A 20,921-nucleotide genomic window follows, 5' to 3' on the forward strand; every position below is an offset into this window, starting at 1 on the left:
TAACCAACTTGTAGTCCTTCCTGCGGAAAACCAAAACCATCCCATAGTGCCCACCTTGTCTCTTTACCAACCGTGTTGTAAATTAGCTGTAATTTAGGACTTTCCCACCATAGCTGTTTCAGTGTTACACTTATACTGGTGCTATAAAGTCAAAGCAAACAGTAGATTTGGTCCAAATTGGTCCAGTTTGCTATGTGTTAATTGATTGTTGGTCTCTGTAAACCCACCTCCAGTCCATGCTTTAAAAATCATGACTTGTTTCCTGTACATGGCTGACATTTATGGACAATTGATGCTAATTAGCCACATACCTTTTTCGCTGTGGATGGCCACATAAACATGGTGGCCATCCACATGGTTTAATTTTGCGATTAGCTTTTGCTAAAGACTGTGTCGCTATAGAGTTTGGTTTTAGCTTCTGCTAAACACTGTTGCTGTAGTACAATATTTTAGCACTAGCTTCTGCTGAATGTAGAGCCTTAGCATTTCGGCTGCTAAGAAAGCGTGAGTATTAGTTTACCACTGCAACTGCTATGGTGGGAGAAAAAACAAACAAACAAAAAACGTCTAGATCCTGAAAACGTCCTCAAAAGTTTTGTAGTGGAGGTAAATCTTCCAGGCTTCTCTGACAGCTCAGATACATGTCAAAAATGCGATAATTTCTTACGTTTTTCAATGTAAATCCAGATTACATGCTTAATTCAGGTACTCTGTTTCAGGGATTATGAAACTCGCCAAACAATACCAACAGAAATACGCCGTCTGAGCAGCCTGCAACATTTAATTCCAGTCGCAAAAGTAATAATCATCCAGTTTTGTCAGAAGAAGTTTTGTAAAATGAAGCAACTGTTTTGTTTTTCTTCCACCACAGCAACATGGAAACAATCAGGCAGTCAGAGCAGGAACGCTGTCCAGGACCAATCCGCCAACACAGAAGCCGCCCAGTCCGCCGATGTCGGGGCGAGGCACACTTGGGTAAGACGCCCCGTCGAGTTTCCCCAGAGTTGGGCTGATCCTTTAATTGCAAAACTGTTAACGAGGATAAATAGGAGAGACTGTAGCATTTTTGTTTTTTTGTTGTTGTTGGCACCTTATCCCTCTATCTGAAAAATTATCTACATTTTTCAGGCTACTAATTTATGTGAATCTTGTTTTTTGTGGGGTGAAATCATAATACAAAAAATAGTGATTTTTTTTTATATAAAAATAATTGGCTTCATATGTTTGATTGTATTGTGAGTCATAATTATACATAAACTCTTCACTAATATTTGGAAAAAAGTCCAACAGCATTTGTTTGTAGGCATCAGCAAACTGATTTTATATAGCACAAGACATATTAAACATTATATTCAGTAGTTAATCAAAAAATACTTAACCACTTTTGAACAAATATTTATCTAAATATTTGTGGAAATGTATACATATGAGACCACAATTCCTATTTTTCTAAATTATTGAAGTTGTAATTTGTATTTTTAGCAAAATCAATATAAATAAAATTTCTAAATTAAAAGTTTATATGTAAAAGTTTAATATTTATTTGGTGTTTTTTTATGTATTTTTAAACATAAAACTTTTCTGGGTGCTGCAGACGCAACACGCCGTACAAAACGCTGGAGCCAGTGAAGCCGCCTACGGTCCCTAACGACTACATGACCAGTCCGGCCCGACTGGGCAGCCAGCACGGCCAGCAGAACAGCCCCGGACGCACGGCGTCGCTCAACCAGAGGCAACGCACGCACAGGTACCTGAGACTGATGACAGTCTTGATATGTCACACTGAGTTGTTCCTATTACTATCTACAGCCTATGAGCCAGCCTACGGGGCTAAATTGGTGCTGTCAAGTTTGCTTAAAAAAATAATAATAATAATTTGATGCTTGAAAACAAATATTTGTAATAGAAAAAACTGAAAAAAAAACTCATATAAAATTGAAACTGAAATCATTTTGGAAACTGAAAACTATTTCAGAAATAATTTTGAATCTGAAATAGTTTTACATCAGAAAAAAATATCTAAAAATAATAATTCTGAAACTGGGAAATAAATTTGAAGTTCCTCATAAAAAATAGTTAAATTTGAAGTTGAAAAAAATTTAACTGGAAAATTTTTTTAAAATAATTTTGAAGATGAAAATACTTCGAAATAAAAAAAAAATTTAAACTTATGTTTAAAAAAAGAATCTAAAAAATCTGAAATATTTTTTAAAATAATTGTGAAGTTGAAAAAGTTTTAAAACAAAAGAAAAACATGCACAGTTTTTAAAAAATCAGAAAAATTATTTGGAAGCTAAAAGTTTGCATACTGCGGTCATATTTGCACATTTTGACCACAACTTGTAAAAACCATGCAAAAAACTAATTTTTAGCTCAAAACTCATGATTTTTTGTATTTTACTTGCCAATTTTAACTATTTAAATGTTAAACTTAATAAATAAAACTCTAAAATATTCCAAAACGTATAAAACAACAAATCTCAAGTGTGATCCGAACCTTTAAACTGTTCAGAAAAAATGCTGCCAGGATTTCACTGCTGTGTGAAAAAAAAATCTCCATGTCTGAAAGTTTTAATCTCTTCCTTTGCCTCAGCAGCTTAGTACGTGTTCACACCTCATTCTCTTTTTTCTGCTGCAATGTATTTGTCTGACGAGGCTTGAAGTGGCTCTAACCACGGTCAGAATCTGTGATATTAATATCTGTAAAAGCCTCAGATATGAAGGGCGATTTGATATGAGGGGAAAAGCTAATGCTGCATGCAGAGCAGTGAACGCTGCGGCTGCGCTTTCATTAAATTTGACTTACGAGTGAACGAATCGGTCTCATTAGCTAAAAAGCCGTTTATGCTGACTGAGATGGTAAAAAATATCCCATGACTTCCTTCTCTTTCTTCTCCTGACTTCATATTTTTGGACGAAGAACAAAACAAATGTGCAGAACTTGTCTACTCAGCGTTATTGTTGCTAAAGTGTGGCCTGAAGCTGCTGTAGCTTCTGTTTAAAAGCCTAATGCAGTCTAGCCGCTGCTAATATGACCACCATGCTAGCATGATTCGATTATGCTGGCCTGAAATCCGTTGGGCTTATTCAGCTCATCAGTCTCAGTCAGACTCAACCGAATTTAAGCTCCTATTGGACCTTAATGTGCAGCGCAGAAGCCATTATGGTGTCTGATACTATTGCTGTTGGAGAACAGAGTTGTTGTGGAAGGAAAATGGCTACCAGTGGTTTGGTTTAGACGGCTCCACTCATCTGTAGGTTTCTGCTTTCTGGAGCGTAGAAACAAAATGTTCATGATGAGGAACTGAATGACCACCATGGATACAACAACACTGATTCTGATGAAGGATCCGTCCGTCTAACCAACTGTCCATCCATCCATCAATACGTTTATTTGTTGAAAATGTCACCATGTTGTGATAGTTTGTTTTGAAACAGATACTCTGCCTTCTCCCAGTGCTAAATAGAAACAACCAATCAAAGCCAGGAGGCGGGACTTAGTGCTACCAATCACAATAACTTCCTGTCCCTGTTGCTGTCATGAGTGCTCAGACTAGTTAGCTTAGCTACCGATGATGGTAGATAAATGGTTTTCCTTTAACAGCAAGTTCTTTGTCTGCCTTTAGCGTATTTATCAGTGAGTACATGAGTTTGATTAATAGCTGTGAATTCTGGGAATTTGAGAATGGAAAAACATGTAATTTTGAGTTTTTAGTGATTTAATAACTTTCCAGGTTTTGAGAATCTGCTGACTTGGCGCTTTGCTCTCACTGCCGCTAGCCTGATTTTTAGAGGCGGTGACCCTTTTGTTTAGAGCTGGGGGTGGGAGGTTGATTGATGCGAGTCGGACAGGAGGGAGGGGAGCGTTGATGGGGGGCAGGAGGGGATAAAGAGATGGAGCAGCGTTCGCTTCAGTGGGACGGAAAGAATCGTAAGAGTCCAGGGAGACTCATAAGGAATCTCTGCAAAGAGTCGAGCTGCGGTCACCGGGGTGAGAGGCAGCAAGGGTCAACCGAAGTGCAGGGATGAAATGGAAATGTTTGGATGTTGGGTTGAAGTTCAAAAAATAAATAAATAAATCTGGGATCAAGGCCAGGCTGAAAGAGAGAGTGAGATAGCAGGAGGGGATTTAGCTTGCCAGACTGCTGATCTAAAAGCCCCGAGGTGAAAGGCAGCCTGTAACAGAGCTGACACACATTCTCCAATCAGATGTCCTATATTTTATCAAGGCCAGCGCTTACTGTACATCTAACCCTGCTGCAATCCCGTACTACAACAATAAAGATGCCAAACTTCTGTTCTAAATGCAAGAAATATCCTGTTTGTGAATGTTTTTAGGGCATTTATTACTTAAAGTTAAATTAGTAAATGTAGCCTGATGATAAATTGTCCCAGTGATTATTGCGATAAATTATATTGTTTTTCTGAGACAATTTTTAAGTAATATATTTATGACACCATAGAAGTTCTCCCTTTTCAAAGGCCAATAAACCTTAATTTTGTAAAGAAAATTCAAATGTGGAACCGGAAGAGATTTTAAATATTTTAAGTAAAACACGACTAAAAACGACAAATAAAATGGATTATGAAGTCTAAAGAAAATTGATCACTCATTTTAATTTGACACAATCAACTGATTGCTTATTGCAACATTATTTAACATTTTTGTTATTCTCTACTTGTGCAAAACTTCCTGAATAAACAGTGGAATTAACTTGGATTTTAATGTTTTTCAGTGGAAGCAGCGGGGGAAGCGGCAGCAGGGAGAACAGTGGCAGCAGCATTCCCATCGCTGTGCCAACGCCCTCCATTCCCAACTCTGGACCAGGTGAGCAACACCTGACCCCTCAGGTCACCGTCTCTCTCTCTCTCTCTCTCTCTCCCCACTACAGAGTAACCTGAAAGGAATAAACAAACACCCTCGATTCATCAGCATTCAGTGTTTTTATCCACTTTGGTGGTTTTTAAATGCATAATGTTGATTTTTAGCCTATAAAAACGTTATTTAGGACTTTATTCAGCACAAAGCTTGTTGGGGATTATTAAGACCATTGTTTTCTCGGTGCAGCTGCTTCCTTGTCCCACTAGGTAAATAGGCCAAGCTGTGAGAGGCCTATTTAGCTAAGATGTTGTTCAGATGTTGGTTCTGGTGCCGCTCAACTTTCTTTTTGACAGTACTGCCTTAGTCCGGCTTGGTGTTACTTTTTGGTGCTGTGGGCAGGAAATGAAACCGGCATATTTCTAAAGAAGCTGTTCCTTCAGGAAAGTTTAGTGGAGGGAAAAAAAACTGTGGTAGAGAAAGCTGGACGAACAGAGATGTCCGCAAGCTAATCCCATTTGAGAACTAAACGTAACAAACAAGAATATGTCGGTTACGTTGCTACTGAACCAGAGAACACTGCAAAAACAAAAAATAATCTTAGTACACATAATAATCTGCCAGTAAAACTAGCCCTTCCAATAAATATTAAGGAAATATTGACTTACAACAAGCTCTTGTATCTTTCTGAAAAGTTACTTATAAACTAATTTTGTTTTATTTGAACTGTAAAAAGGCATTAAGAATATACTTGGTAACATTTTGTTTTTGCAGTGAAAACAGTTCTGACTCTGTGGTCCTCGAAGTTTTCCATTAATAGATTGGATTATTTTAATAATATTTAAAATTTCCCTGGATTTTGTTCTTTCAATGGTTGGATGCAATTTCAGATATTCTGAGCATCTTTTTTGTTATCTATAACTTATTATCAAAATTATCAGAGAATTTTTCAAATGTTTTCTATCTTAGTGAGTTTTCAGTGATTTTTATGGAAATCGATTTATTATGGAGATCAACCTGCAGTATATTTACACCATGACCTTGACGAAGGCTGGTCTTCTGCAGATGAGGCAGTATTTTTTTCAGGCTTGTGCTGCAGCTTCTGAATTCACGCCGCGCTCTACACCGCGAGCCGGTTGCCGTGGAAACGATCCGTCAGCCTCTGAAGGCTTCCCAGCGGATCTGATGTTACGTAACGGGAGGTGCAGAGGTTCCTCTCTCTCTCTCTCCGTTCCCACTTCCAGTAACGCTAATCCCTCTTTCAGTCCCGTTCGTGCCGGCTCCTCCGGGAGCCCCGCCGCCTCCTCCTCCTCCTCCTCCTCCCCCTGGCGTTCCTCCACCTCCTCCTCCCATGGGTGGGATGGCCCCGCCTCCTCCTTCACCTCCTCCTCCTCCTTATGGAGCCATAGGTGAGACTAAATCGGCTCCAGAACTTCCTCCGTCGTTGGTGGTGGATCAAGGCTGCGCCTGTCTTCTGGCTGTTTTTCCTGCAAGCAAAGCAAATCGTCTGTAATTAAATAAAAACTTTAATTTGGTGCAGGGAAGGTTGGTGATATCAGCCAATCATATTCATACTTGTCTCCTTTAAGAATCACATTCACTTTTCATATGAAGCATCTCTCCTGTGGTGACGGGGATTTTCATCCCTTTATGGTTTCTGTCATGCTTTCCAAAAGTTGCAAAAATTTAATTTTATTTGACAAATAAAGGAGTGACAAATGAATATATTTTATAGGTCAAATAGACAAATGCATGTAACAATGCAATGTGGTGACGTTTAATGGTGAAGTTCAAGGAAGAAGGTAAAGTGCAGCAAACATCCCACATGGCATAAATAAAAAAGAATTACGAGAATCAACTAATGCAAAAATAAAGTCGAAATATTACAAGAATAAAACTGCAATGATATGAGAACTGCTACTAATATTAATAGTCATACTTATACGAGAATAGTCTCACGAAAATAGTCGCACTGATGTGAGAATAAATTCAGTTTCTTTTAAAAGGAATCGCTGACTAAACAACAAAAGGTTGAGTTTAGTTTGGAACTGGAAGTATTGTGATTTTAACTAACCATTCATTCTTGCCTCCTTTAAGAATCGCATTCACTTTTCACATGAAGCGTCTCTCCTGTGGTGACGGTGATTTTAAATTCACAGTGCTTTGCAAAACATAAATTCAACGGGGTTCAATGTTGGGGTTTTATGTCACAAATCAAAGCAATGTGGTGTGAAAATAAAGTTCAGCAAACATCTCCACAGCGAGGCACGGTGGTGGCAGCGTCATGCCAGCATGAAGGGAACCAGTAGACCTCTTAACCCTAACTGGAGCTAACTAGCTCACAGTGATGTCACAGGAATATTGACTCCAGATCTGAGTGCGGTTGGGTTTGAATGTGGGATTTTGTTGCAGCTCTTTGTCTGATACATAAACCAAACAAAATCTGAATTCTGCGGCGAGATGATCACTTGCAGGTTTTCTCTTCTGAATATCGTCGCTCTCTTCCAGCTGTAATTACCTCCGCTGCTGACAGCGCGGAGACGTTTGTTTGTGTTCCTCCGAAGATTAACTTCCTCTGGTCCCGCCCATTTCCAGTTTGAGAGTTTGTTCTCCTGAGAGATGGAATATTGTGTAGAAGTATGAAACAGGAAATGTTTGAGATGCTTTTTGCTCTACCAAACACACCCAGACTGGAATGCAAAGTTATTTTTATGACTGGTTCGATCTTTTGTGCTGCTCCTCTGCTTATTTCTCACTTCATCTCTGCTTCCAAGACCCATTTAATGATCAGTTTCTTTACTTTTGCATATGTAATATTGTTTATTTATATTGTTCATAAGGCTGGACAATAAACACACGATCAGTATAAACAGATGATGCATTTGATATAGTATTCAATATGTAGAATATTCACTAAACTCGAAACTAGAACCGCACAGCATTCTGGGAGATGTAGGCAGAGGGAATGCTACAGCTTCTCAACCTCTCCCTGCACAATATGCTAATTTACCCATATGCTAATAAGTGCTTTCAAAGAGGGTATTTTTTATTTCTTTTTTTCTTTTTGTATGTCATTTTAATTGTAAGAATAATATAAGATGTAAAGAGATTCACAAGAAATAAAAAGTAAAAGTATGTGCCCCTGTACTGCAGTCCAGAGCATTAAATTAGTGTTTGGTACATAGTCTTGAACACTCCGATAATTTCATAAAAGATTATAAAAATAAAGTTTTATTTTTCCGTGAGTCCACCAGAGGGCACATTGACGCTAGCTACACAATTTCTTCCAACACAGCATTCTAAGAATAATCCGGAAGTATTTCTTCAGCACAGATGAGCAAACAGAACAGTAGCTCTCTCACTCTTTGGTTACCAAGCAACTCACTTGTTCTTTGGTTACCTAGCAACCGCTTGTTGCTAGGTAACTTGTTGCTAGGTAACTTGTTGCGCAGCAGCAGTTCAAGGTTCCGGCCTCATAACTGCTCAGCATTAAACGAATGGTGCGGAGTGAAAACTGGATAAAACAGGAAATGGAGTCACGAATTTGACTGCATTTCAGATATTTATAACAAGAACCTAATCAATAATTATTGACTGATATGAAATGCTTATATTGTGATACTTCAGCCATATTGTCCAGCCCTAATTGCTCCCCTCATCTTCCTGTTCTGTCTGGGTGTTTTAATCAAACGCGGGGCTCTAATCGGTTATTAAAAGCTCTCCATAACCTTTGGGTGTTGATTATTTTTCTCTGTTTTTTTTCCTTCCTCTTCCTAATTTCCTCTTCCTCCTCCTTGGTTCCTTCCTGTCCTTTCTCCCATTTTCTGGGTGTGTCTAGTGGTGGCCTCCGGGCCCGGACTGGGCCCCGCTCCAGTGTCCCAGTTTGGAACCATCTCGCGGCAGATTTCGCGGCACAACCCCTCCAACTCCTCTGTCTCTATGGTTTCGGCCACGGGCACCTACCGCCGGGCACCTTCGGTCACGTCGCAGTTCTCCCTGCAGCAGCAGCAGCTTCAGCTACAGCAGCAGCAACTGCAGCAGCAGCCTCATATTAACGGAGGCACTCCTGGCTACGGTCAAAACTCAAGTAAGGCCCTTCTGTCTCCATCTTTAACCCTAAACCCTGAGCTGACACAGAAGCATGAGAGGTCACGATCTTTCGAAACACACAGTCACCTACTAAAGAAAAGTAACCTCTAATATCCACAAATTTAAAGAAAGAGCACTACTCTTCTCATATTTTCTTGCTTGGTTTTCATTTAAACATATTGGAAATCCTTTCAACTTTACCTCCAATCAGTATTTTTCATAATAAATGGGGCTGAAATGATTAATTGTGATTAATCATGATTAATTGATTAATTAAATCAACTAATTTAATTATCATTAACTGAAATATGTTGATTTAAAAGGCAAATCAGAACAGTAATTAAGCTACAACTTTACAAAAATATATACATTTTGCATTTAAGATGGGAAAATAACTATTATAGCTTCACTTGGTTCAAATTCTGTATTTCAAATCTATAAAGCACCTTTTGCTCCATAATTATTAATAAAAACATAAACAGATCAGCCCTACACTATGTTGACATTAGGTTTAACCGAAAGGCCTGGACTGAGTTGATATAAGTACTTTAAACAAAGCTATTTTGGGGAAAATGTTATCTACAAAAGGAATTATTTGTTTATTTGCATAGTGTAAAGTCACTTATAATGTAATATCAGATATGGTATAAATGATAGATTCACTTTTGGGATCATGGATTCTAGTCATTAATATGAAGTGAAACAGAATTAAAATTATAGTTTGCATTTAGTTTTTACTGAATTATTAAACCTAACACTGATCTCCCGATTTTTTTCCTCCGGTATTTAAATGTGTTTTCTTGCTGTCGCCCTTTATGTCAACATATATTGTCCAGCCAGACTTTTGCTTTAGGGTAAATGTGGAGAAACGGCGCTCCCTTGTGGTGAATAGTAACAGTCACCTTTTGTTTTTAAACAATCTGACCAAATTCTAACATAATCCGCAGTTTATCCACCGACCCCAGTGATCCCTGAAATCTCATCACAGTCTGAACTTTTCAACTGTTGCTGAATGTGATCCAGAGATTAAAACAAAACAAATAAATAAATCAGAAGAGAAAATGTGAACTCTTTTAGCGCCGCTTTTCTGGTGTGTTTTCTGAGTAGCGTGTTGAACTCGATGACTGACGGGCTCCTGTCTCTGTTTTTCGCCTCTCTTCACCTTCCTGTCCTCTCTCTGCTGGCTTTCAGTGTCTGTCGCTCCTCCTCCTCCCCCCATGCCCCAGCTGACTCCACAGATACCTCTCACTGGCTTTGTGGCCAGGATGCAGGAGAGCAGTAAGTGAAGAGGCTACTCTCGGTTACTTCCTACTTATTTCAGCTTTTTTCCGCATGCAAAGTGCATTTTATATGACTCTGATGCCTCATCATCATTGTGTCTTTGCAGCAGACTTGGAAAGTTCTGTCCTCTTTTTAAAAACACAGTTGTTAGATGCATGCATCGCTTTTCTAGCGTTTCTGTAGTTTTGAATAATAAAGATGTATGGCAGCTAAGGATGACCTGTCACCCTCTACAAGTTTAAAACGTAGATTTATTTTTTCTCTTAAATGAATGTTAAAATTTTGTTTGTTCAAACTCACGACAGCTTTAAAAATCAGCCATCATGTTTGAAATTTCCCATCCTCAACTTTGTAGTAATTTTTGGTTCAGAAGAGCCATTAATGTGGAAGTTAATGAGCTCGAGTGTTTGTATTTTAAAATGGAACCAAATGCACTTTTTAGACTGTTTCTCTGTAACCGTTCTGATGGTCGCCGCCACCATCTTTGATTCTACACCAACGGCTAAAACTTCACTAAAAGGTCTAAAATATTGGAAGTCATTTTAATTTAGTAAAACATTAATCTTAAGTCGATTAAAAGAAAATGGTAAACACAATTTAGTTGAAGCATAGCCTGGATTCTTTGGAATGTTTCAGAAGTAAATAAAACAACATATGTGCATGTCTGAGAACATTTCCAGGAGAAATGTTCTCAGAATATTAAGTGGCTTGTATTAATGTCTTGGAGCCTGCTCACCGGATATGAACACCTCTCCCTCTGCATGTTGGTGCATTCCTGAATGATTCTGCATGATCCCTCTGCTGCCCTCCTCTGCTGCCCTCCTCATCCTGTTTTATGACTATAAATCAGGTTTTCATTGCTAACTTCTGACTGTCCAACAGTAGCAGACACCCCAACTCCACCACCGCCCCCGCCGCCGGATGACCTCCCCATGTTTGACGACTCCCCGCCGCCACCGCCTCCTCCAGTGGATTACGAGGACGAAGAAGCCACCGTCCTGAAGTTTGACGACCCGTACGCCGACGGAGACCCGCAGTGGGCCCCCAAGAACTACATAGAGAAAGGTTGGCTTCAGGATTCCTCTGTTGACATCTGATCTGCAGCTTAGCGTCAGAGATTTGTATGATTGGGATTTGAGTTTGTAATTTCATTTAAAGGTTTTCTAGGTCTAGAAATGGACGAGTTTCATCCATTCATGCATCATTCATGCTTGTCCATCCAAGCATTCGTTCATCCAGTCATCCTACCATTTTGTCCTTGCAGCCATTCATTCTTCTTTTAATTCTTTCATTAAATGAAAGTCCATCAGTCCAGCTTCCATTCATTCATTCATTCATCTCTCTGTTACTCCATGTATCAGGTTATGTCATTTTCATAGAGAGCATATTTAACCCCTGACAGCTACATAAATATTAGCCTTTTTTTCTCGCTCTCTGCTTTTTCTAGCAACTGATACCACCACTAATGTAACGGGATTCAAAAAACACGCAAACATTTCCCACACAAAGAACAGAATTCAGTCCTGTGCAGTTTTGTCATTTTGCAACAATTACTAAGTGATTGATGTAGCATGTTAGCTACTGCTGCTATTAGCTAAGCTACACTCTGGTGGTTGATTAGCTAGTTTAAACATTTGCTCTACTGATGATCTGTTTGAGTCGGTTTGTTGTGACTTTTTTTAATTTATTATTTTCAATCGAACTGAAACACTGAATTCTGCAGCACATCTACATGTGGAGGTTGTCATAGTCAAGCTAGCATAACTGACCGACTTCCCTCTGTTTTATTTTTATTTTTATTTTTTAATTAACCTGCAGTGGTGGCCATCTACGACTACACCCAGGACAAAGAGGACGAGCTGACGTTCATGGAGGGCGCCATCATCTACGTGGTGAAGAAGAACGACGACGGCTGGTTCGAGGGCGTCTGCAACGGCGTCACCGGCCTGTTCCCTGGCAATTACGTGGAAAGCATCATGCACTACGCCGAGTGAAGCCACCTGGCAGTAACGAGTCCTATTTATTCAGTCATATCCTAACCCGGTGACAGACTGATAGCTGCAGCAGCAGATGCATAGAAATAACCATATGATCCTGATTTTATTATTTTTTTTTAAAAGAATGACAGAATGTTTTCTCTCTTACTGAATGCAAATAATATAAGTGATATCTATTTAGATGGTGTGATGGGGATTGGTGGGTGGCATTTCTACATTTCTCCTGAACAAAGATGATCTAATTAAAGACTTTTAAGATGAGCAAAGGAAAGGAAAGCACCTTCAGGCAAAGTTTCGGTTCAGAACATGGGCTTGTTTTTTCACAGAAATCTGTGAAAACGTCAGAGTTGGTTGCTGTTCCTTTGAGCCCAGACAGGAAAACAAACAAGACGGCTTGATTTCAAAACACTGTAAATGATATTTTAAAGAATCAAAGCATGAAAATCTGATGTAATCTTTTAAGTTTTTTGCCACTTCGCTTCAATTATGTTGTAAATGTTTCTTTTTTTAATTTGATTGTCGAAATCACTGAAGTTTTTACTCTGAAGCCAATTTACAAACTTTTCCATGGGATTTTTCCTTTTTTTTGTACTTAATCTTAAAATAAAGAAATTGAGTTTTTGTTTTTATGAATTTGAATCTTTTTATGAAGACGTTAAGCTCATTCGATATGAGACTGAAGCATCAAGTTTTCACTCAAACTAGTAGCTGATTGGGCTAAAGTCCATTTTTATGTGTAATTATTGTCATTTCAGTAGCAAAAACCTCACTATTCGTCATTTAACAATTGAAAATTCAAACCCAAGCAGTTTATTTTACATATACTTTTTAGATCATGTGCAACACTGTGAGCCAGAGATTTGTCGTCTTTTAAAAGTATTAAAGTATCTCTGCTTTATGGTATTTGCTGGAAACTTTAGGACAAAAACAGCAAACTAATTTAGCTTTTTTTACACCTACTTTTGATTTGGGGTGTCCAAAGTGTGGCCGGGGGGCCGTTTGCAGCCCTTTGAATTATTCTGTGTGGCCCTTGTCCACTATTAAAGAAGACAAGAACCGTACAAACTATTGATGGTGATGCACTTAAATCAAAGTGAAATCAAAAATAAATTCTGCAAATGAATCTTAAAATTAAAAACTTATGGAACTATTCATCTTTTAATGACCTTTTTTGCTTTCATTTTAATTTAACAGCACAAACACTTCAAAGTATAATTATGCCAAATAAAAAATGCAACTCCTAATATTTTTCATTAAGATTTTGTGAAATTAGTTTTTTGCAATAGAAATGATTAATCATGACTTAATTTAAATCAATTAATTTAGTAATTGATTAATTGTGAACTGGAATACATAATTCAAGATCATTTGCTGAGAGCCAAAACTATAAAAATAAAAGCATTTTGCATTTAGGAATAAAATCTATTCTCCAGAACTCACATGGCATCATTTTAGCTTCGCTGGGTTCAAATTATGGCAAAAATCCAGTTAATTGGTTAATCAAAATATTTGTAAACAGATTAGCCAACATATTATTAATGAGTCAAAGCAGAAAGGGCTGAGTTAATAAAAGTATATTTTAAATTGTAGATGAAAAATGTGCTACAACTGATCAAGCATTCATTAAAGGAATGCTAATATTTTGGCAATATTAAGTTATTCACTGGCATCTCAATGAATTTCTTAGTTTATATATTTTTAAAAAGGATTAAGTGGCTAAATGAAAAGCCTGCAGAATGTGCTAATTATTTTATCCCGATTAATTGTCAGAATATTCAAGTACTAAAACGATTGTTAGTTGAAGCCCTAATTCTTCTTAAATAAGATCCGAGTGGAGATAAAATGCTTCTTATGTTTCTTTCTGCATTTGCTTCAAAGCTGCATATTTTCTCACAGGATACCGGCTTCTTTCCCGTTTTGGAATAAAATGTAGCAGTCAAACTGTCCTCCATCTCGAATCAGCCTCCCGTTGCAGCTGGATTCAGGCTGATCAGCGGCGGCCCCATCCGACACTGCAGTGAGACAATTCAGACTCAATAATCCAGGCCGAACTACTAATAGCTCCAGCAACGACCGCAGGTCTCCGCTCAATAAAACCCATCAGGCGTCACTCAGGAATCATCTTGTCGGCTTTCGGATTGTCGCAGCCTTCTTTTTATTTTCCAAATTTATGAGTCCAAGTACTGAATCTGCTCATTTGTAGATATATGTTGATTGAGAAATTAATGTACAGTCTTTTATAATAAACGATTATTACATACAAGTTTGTTTCTGTGTGATTATTTGGGGGTGGGAGGAGAAAGCAGAAGCTGTAAATATAAACGTTAGAACTTCAGCATTAAGAGGGAGTTTTTTTTTTTTTCAATCAGACGAAATAAAAAACGAACCCGAAACGTAAGCAGTTGGTTTATTGAGACACTGTCGTTGTGGTAAGGCCTTTTGTTGTTACAGGACACTTAAGAAAAGTTCAGTGTAAAACGCACACACAGTTTGGCCTTTGAGGTTTGGACGGATCCGAAGACGTCACATCCAGACAGACAATGACGGCGATTTCATCACGTTTTGGAATTACAGACTTTTTCCCCCCAACATCCTCCGCGGCTCAAACGGCCCGCTTCCCCGTTTTGAGGCTGTTGGTTACAGTACAAGACGAAGGTTTAAGTCTGAGGTGCAGTTTTCCTCTGAAATCACCTCCATAAATCGTAACTTGCCCTCTCCACCACAGATAAAGCGACTTTTAATTTAATATATATATATTTTTTTACAACAAATCGCTCCAATCCAACCTTCCTCAATGTTTCTGTCCCACATGGCAGCAGGGCAAGTTTGTTCTGCATTTAGCTGCCTGAAAAGAGAGATGGACGCCCCGCGGCAGCGTCACTTTTCCCGGCTGAGGACGATCTCCGTGAGCCGGATCAGGGCGTCCCTCTCCGGAGACGGCCGAAGCCGGCTGATGTGTCGGATGGCTTCCTCGCAGTATCGCTGCGCCAAGTAAGTAGTCTGCTGCACGCCGTCACTCTGGAACAGGAAAGAAACCTCATAATTGCTGTAAGTTAACGATAAATGACGTTTATTCATCATTATTGACGTTTAATTGATTGCAGCAATTTCTGAACGAGAAGTTGATGTTGCTTTAAGGTGAAACTAAAGGACCTTGTTGTTAAAATTTAAACCAGACCCGCATAAAGTGCGTTTTCCATCCCCCACCAGACTGGACCATTTCGTTCCAATATGCCCAGCAGCCATCTTTGTTTTCGAATTAACGGCTCTGTTTGAGGATTACCAGTGCCCCCTGCTGGGTGGCAGTCAAATTACAACACAAAAAGACGAAGCGGACTTTAGTTGATTGATTGGAATTTATTTTAATCTAATTAATTATAACTAATTTATTTGCATCCTTATTCAGCCTAAAACTTTTACTTTTGTTTTTCTTCTACAGGTCAGAAAAGTGCAAATATTTACTTCAGAAAATGTGTTGTAATTAAAAAAAAAAACTTTTTGAAATTTTTTTTAGGATTAAAATATTAAGATGATTTTGTAAAAAGAAGATGCATAGGTTTTTCATTTTGTGGGATGTAAATTGATGTAAAATATATATTTTTGTGAAAGTACAGAGTCCAACTTAAGAAAAACAGAACTAAAATGCAAATGATACTTTTAAGGTCATTTGTGGTGGGAATTAAGTGAAAATATAGCAGTAAAAAATTAATCTATCCATTTATCTTGTGATGAGTCATCAAAGTATCAACATATGAAACAATCAAAATTGTAAAAAAATAAAACGATCTGTATTAAATCAGCTGTAAATCACCAAAAATCAGGGTGGAATTGGTTGGAAAACTACTTTTAATGAAGGGCTTAGTAAAGGAAGTTTATTTCTTTAAGGTGAACTTCAGTGATTTCTTTAAATACTTTCCAAACTTTTCGCCGTCCTACCTGGAGGACGAACTGCCAGGCCTGATCTACGTCTCCTTTGGAGCTGAAGCGTCGCATGATCATGGCGTGAAGCTCTGGAAACTAGAAACAATTTTGTTTTTTTTTAATTAAAGAATGTCCATTCTGATTCGCTGGCTGCTCTTTAAATGGAAACTGCTTTCTGCTACCTCACCTGCTGACATGCGAACAGAACCGGCCCGGTTGCCAGACCCAGTTTCAGGTCGGCGGCTGCTGGTTTCCCCAGCTGCTCGGCGCCCGACGTGAAGTCCAACACATCGTCCACCAGCTGCGAAAACCACACATCAGAACCCGACTTTTTCAAGTTTAACCCTTAAAACATGGACTGTCGATTACCTGAAAGGCGATGCCGACATTCTTCCCGTACTGGTACGCTATTTCATGAGCTTCCGGGTCAGAGTTCACCAGAATGGAAACCTTGAGATGAACAGAAAAACAGATTTCCCTCAGACTCTGAATCAATATGATCAGGTTACAACAGGAAACGAGATTAGATGTCATAGCTACGCAGATGATGCTCAGATCTACATTAAGATGTCACTCTGAACAAATCAGTGGTGAACAGAAACAAAACTGAAGTTATTTTCTTTGGACCTGAAGAGGAAATTTCTAGAATGAGTGCAGAGTGCAATCAATCCGGTCCGAAATCTGAGTCTGAACCTTCAGAGCCACATAAAGATGGCTAAAAAGTTGGCCTTCTATCGCCTGAAGAACATTTCTATCGCTAAAAAATTAACATAGCAGAAACTCATCCATGTGTTTATCTTCAGTCGCATTGATCACTGTGTTTCTTTAAACCATAAAGTCGCACAAATTGGAATTGCGAAATTAAATCAACTCTATAGAAACACACCAATTTCAATAAAAGGTTTCAGCACTTTTTTCGCATCACATGAGTTGCGAGATCCACATCCGGATGTTAGTACTTGTGGAAACGCAGAATATAACAACAGGAAGTGGTAGGAGAATGATGGTTTGTTTCTGTTTTTAGACTTTAAAATGCTGTTCATTTATAACTCACTGAACGGTTTAGCATCACAATATACTGAAGATCTGCTGTTGTTGTATCAACCTTCCAGACCTCTAAAGTCTGGACAAATCAAACCCACCTGTGTAAAGTTCCTGCTGATTCTTAATGACTGGAATACTGACCAACATTTTTGATGTGAATTGATGATGATACATAATATTGGCTACTAGTTTTCATGCTCTTTGAACTGTCTTGTTGCTGCAACGTGCTGTACAAATAAACTTGATTCATCGATTGATTTATTGAACGTACATACTGCTTTACAGCTGTGTGCCATCAGACTCGCCGTCTTCTTGTAGGTTTTCTCCAGGTAGTGTTTGAATCGCTCGTCCTCATTCTCCTTGGAGCCGAGCTGCATAAACTCGCCTGGAAGGAAAACAAGCAAACAAACAAAACAGGAAGTGAGCCGAAACCATCAAAACGACGAAGATGTGGAGCATTTTGGACGTACCTCGCACCAGATCCTCGATGACCTGGGAGACGACCTTCACCACGGCGCTGTTCCCGATGCGAGCCAGCGCCATGGTGGCCGCCGAGAGGATGAAATCTCCGGCTAAGATGGCCTGGAAGGGACAAAAAGCTGAGTTCAGGTCTTCATTCCTGAAAGCAAGTAAGGATGCAAAGAAAAGGAGAAAAGAAAGAAACAAACGAGGAAGGAAGAAGAAAATGATGGGAGAAAGAAAAGAATAAATGGAGGAAGGAAACAGAAGAAAGAAGTAAAGAAAGAACAGGACCATTTAATGGAAGGAAGGTAAGAAGAAGGGAGAAAATAAAGAAACAAGCCAGGAAAGGACAGAAGTGAACAAAAAAGGAAAAAATGAAGGGACTGAAGGATGGAAGCAAATAAAGGGAGATAGGAAAGAAAAGAGAGGAAGAATAAAAAAATTAGAGGATGTAAACAAGGAATGAAAGGAGATAAAGGAAGAAAGGGAGAAAGTAATAAAAGGAAGGCAACAAGAAAGAAGAAAGGAAACAAGTGAGGGAGTAAAGGAGGAAAGGGAGCAAGAAATAAAAGTCAAGTTTCCTGATTTTGCAGGAAATCAAACCTTTCTTTCCCCCCACACGTCGTTGATCGACTTCTTCCCTCTTCGCTCGTCGGATCCGTCAATCACGTCGTCGTGGACCAGGCTGGCGGTGTGAATCATTTCAGAAATCATCGCTATCGTCCTTTGACCCGGGAGCAGATCCCTGCAGGAAGCAGAGGAGAGAAAATAAAATAAAATCACACTTTTATGCTTCATAAATTGATTTATTACAAGGTAAAGTACAACCCGAGACTTCCCACTAAGCTTCAATGGACGTTTTTAAGCTGCACAGCAAAACAAAGCTCAGGAAATAATATTTAAAGACATCGAGATTTAAAAAATGCTTTTAATGCAGGATTGCGTGTCTGTGTATCGTTACCCGGCTCTGTTGCTGTGGATGTTCATGGCCCGCGCCATCAGGATGACGATGATCGGTCGGATCGCTTTGCCCCGACAGTCAAAATAGTAATTGCAGAGGGACTTTAGCTCCGTTTTAGCCATGAACAGTTCCTGTGAGACACAACAAGAAACGTTACGGTTCCATTAGATACAATAAGACTCTGAAAAATAAACACAAAATACTTTATTTGTCCCCAAAACAAACTAAATGTCATAAATCATTCAAGTATCTTCAAAAACTCATCATGGACAGAAAGAATAGGAAGTATCTCATCACTATTTATTATTCCATTATTTTCTCTAAAGTAGATGCTACACTCATCTGCTCACCTTTTTAATGTCGTCATATAAACTCGTCAAGTCTTTCTGCGCTAAAGTAAAAGGGTCCCTCAGTTTTGCGTCGCTGTGCGACGTCCTGCAGCCGCAAGACTGTAATGTTCGATACAGCGAACTAGAGCGGCGTCTGTGAAGAGAAAAACGCACCTACTTCACAAACGTAAACAAAACAAAGAAGAAGAAGAAGCGATGCTTTCAGCGGCACAACTCACCTGAGTAAAGAGGGATTCAGGTTAAGAGCTTTGGAGTGGATTTGTGCAGGAAACAGTGGCCTCATCTGAAAGACAACAAACATAGTAGAAACATGATTTATATGGCAATTATAAATAACAGTTGCATCTTAAACTCTGTGATGTCTGTTGAATCTCAGAATATTAATGGAAAGTTTAGTGGAAGGATAACTCGATTAAATTTTTTTTAAATTGGTGCCTGGTAATCTAATCTTATGAGAAATCTTAATTAAAATTTTGGTAAATACTGACAGAAAAGATCTTCTTAAAATATAACTGTGTAACGGCTCTATAAGATCTAAATATTTTTTAAACTAAATTACTGAAATAAAATTTAAGGTTTTATTCTAATTTGTTGGGGTTTATATTATAAAAAATTAAACAGTAGATGTTTGAAAGTTACGTGAAGAAAGAAAATGTGGTAGAATTTTTTATTTTTGTATTTAAATTATCATAACGACATTTCCTGGGATTTTATTAAACATGAGTCACAACAATGCAAATTAACACTTGGAATATATAACTCTGGATGTGTAATGAGTATAAATAAAACACAGATTCACTTCTTGAATGAATCAGAAATTAAACAGATTATTTTAGCAAACAAAATGTGATAAAATCCTTAAGGAAACAGCGGTAACTTGAGGATCGGAACCACCGCTGAAGGAGGTCCGGGCTGCCTCAATGACCTTCCCGGGTTCCATAGCACTTCCTGTCAGGTTCAAACTCACCTCCGTCCTCGGTGTGGAGCTCCAGGACGACCTAGCCGGAGGGGATGCTGAGGAGTACGCGGACTGCCCGCTAAAACACCGTAGCGTTTCGGTTAAACCGGAGATCGTACAGCCCCCATTCAACCTCCGGCAGCACATCCACCAGGACCCCGCCATGTTGCTTTCCCAGCGTGTGTAGGAGGGGGGAACCGGTTATAAGATACGGCGGAAACGGAACACAGCGAGCGGGGCGTCGGTAGCGCTCCCTTTCAAAATAAGAGTGGGGATATAGTGAGTTATCGTACTAAAGATAAAGTAGTATCTATAAAATATTAGTTGTTCTCAGAAAAACTTAAGTATGATGACTATTTTAGGTAAATAAATGAACGCAGTAAAACGTGTTTTTACGGCAGTACTTCCAGGAAATATACCAGTGTTTGGGATCCAACTAGTTGCTGTGCGGCTAGCCGCTAAAGTTAGCATCAGTGTTCATTCATCCTTTGGCTCTTCCAAGCATTGTTTCTCAATAACGTTTAGAAACAATTATTTTTAATTAAGTTTTTTCACAAACTTGGATACAATAACAAATGCAGATTTCAATAGTTTTAATTGAATAATTGCATGCTTTGAAGATACTTGAATAATATAAATTATTGCAATATTTAATTTCCTTTTGGGATGAAAATGCAAATATTACAATAGTAAATTACCCCCTCCGCCTTCCATCCTCCTAGAAATTAGAGTCAAATAAACCAATGAATAACAGAAAATAAAAATACAAAAATGTTATACTTTTCTCTGTTCACATTCTTTATCTTCAGTTGGCTTTTATTGGATTTATATGTAATTAACCTCAGTGTATTATTGTAAAGTGGAAGAAAAATGTTGGATGGTACAGGATTTTCTATATCTGTAAGCCACAAATCTGAAAAGTATGGCATATGCCTTGTATCAACACTTTCAATAACATTTTGGTGTCTTTTTCTATATGGTTTGTTCAATAAAAAATTAGAAAATTTAAATTTCAAACCTAACAAAATCGTTGGATATT

At 38.5% G+C, this 20,921-nt stretch overlaps 2 protein-coding genes across 11 annotated transcripts in view; one reads left to right on the plus strand and one right to left on the minus strand.

Annotated features, from left to right (window-relative positions):
- abi1a (abl-interactor 1a) overlaps nucleotides 1-12,819 on the plus strand; it is a 42,370-nt gene extending 29,551 nt beyond the window's left edge. For 2 of the 10 annotated variants that reach the window (XM_055020895.1, XM_055020887.1), the window contains 8 exons: nucleotides 872-975; nucleotides 1,595-1,747; nucleotides 4,737-4,828; nucleotides 6,085-6,228; nucleotides 8,658-8,906; nucleotides 10,100-10,186; nucleotides 11,072-11,254; nucleotides 12,008-12,819. In XM_055020895.1, the coding sequence (XP_054876870.1) occupies nucleotides 872-975; nucleotides 1,595-1,747; nucleotides 4,737-4,828; nucleotides 6,085-6,228; nucleotides 8,658-8,906; nucleotides 10,100-10,186; nucleotides 11,072-11,254; nucleotides 12,008-12,183 (1,188 nt within the window). In that variant the 3' untranslated portion in view covers nucleotides 12,184-12,819. The remainder of the gene's footprint in view (nucleotides 1-871; nucleotides 976-1,594; nucleotides 1,748-4,736; nucleotides 4,829-6,084; nucleotides 6,229-8,657; nucleotides 8,907-10,099; nucleotides 10,187-11,071; nucleotides 11,255-12,007) is intronic. The other 8 variants (XM_055020898.1, XM_055020890.1, XM_055020891.1 and 5 more) reach the window with 6 other exon arrangements.
- A 1,757-nt stretch (nucleotides 12,820-14,576) lies between these two features.
- pdss1 (prenyl (decaprenyl) diphosphate synthase, subunit 1) lies at nucleotides 14,577-20,066 on the minus strand. The gene is made up of 11 exons (XM_055020899.1): nucleotides 19,892-20,066; nucleotides 19,143-19,207; nucleotides 18,925-19,057; nucleotides 18,575-18,705; nucleotides 18,217-18,358; nucleotides 17,622-17,733; nucleotides 17,427-17,536; nucleotides 16,477-16,557; nucleotides 16,295-16,408; nucleotides 16,123-16,203; nucleotides 14,577-15,204 (listed from the first exon to the last, which is right to left on the minus strand). Exons 1-11 carry the CDS (start codon nucleotides 20,045-20,047, stop codon nucleotides 15,064-15,066), a joined length of 1,266 nt encoding a protein of 421 aa, XP_054876874.1. The 5' UTR covers nucleotides 20,048-20,066; the 3' UTR covers nucleotides 14,577-15,063.
- Between the last annotated feature and the right edge of the window lie 855 nt (nucleotides 20,067-20,921).

The sequence above is a fragment of the Poeciliopsis prolifica genome, unplaced genomic scaffold (assembly GCF_027474105.1).
Source record: "Poeciliopsis prolifica strain line A6 unplaced genomic scaffold, Auburn_PproV2 SCAFFOLD072, whole genome shotgun sequence".
In the NCBI taxonomy this organism is placed as follows: domain Eukaryota; kingdom Metazoa; phylum Chordata; class Actinopteri; order Cyprinodontiformes; family Poeciliidae; genus Poeciliopsis; species Poeciliopsis prolifica.

Bases quoted from the DNA above. Each gene is read 5' to 3' on its own strand.
- pdss1 (XM_055020899.1), bottom strand. From the start codon at position 20,047: ATGGCGGGGTCCTGGTGGATGTGCTGCCGGAGGTTGAATGGGGGCTGT. The intron at 18,359-18,574 runs GTAACGATACAC...TGCTTCCTGCAG, and splicing joins ATCCACAGCAACAGAGCCGG to GGATCTGCTCCCGGGTCAAA. The intron at 17,537-17,621 runs GTACGTCCAAAA...TTTTCCTTCCAG, and splicing joins CATCGAGGATCTGGTGCGAG to GCGAGTTTATGCAGCTCGGC.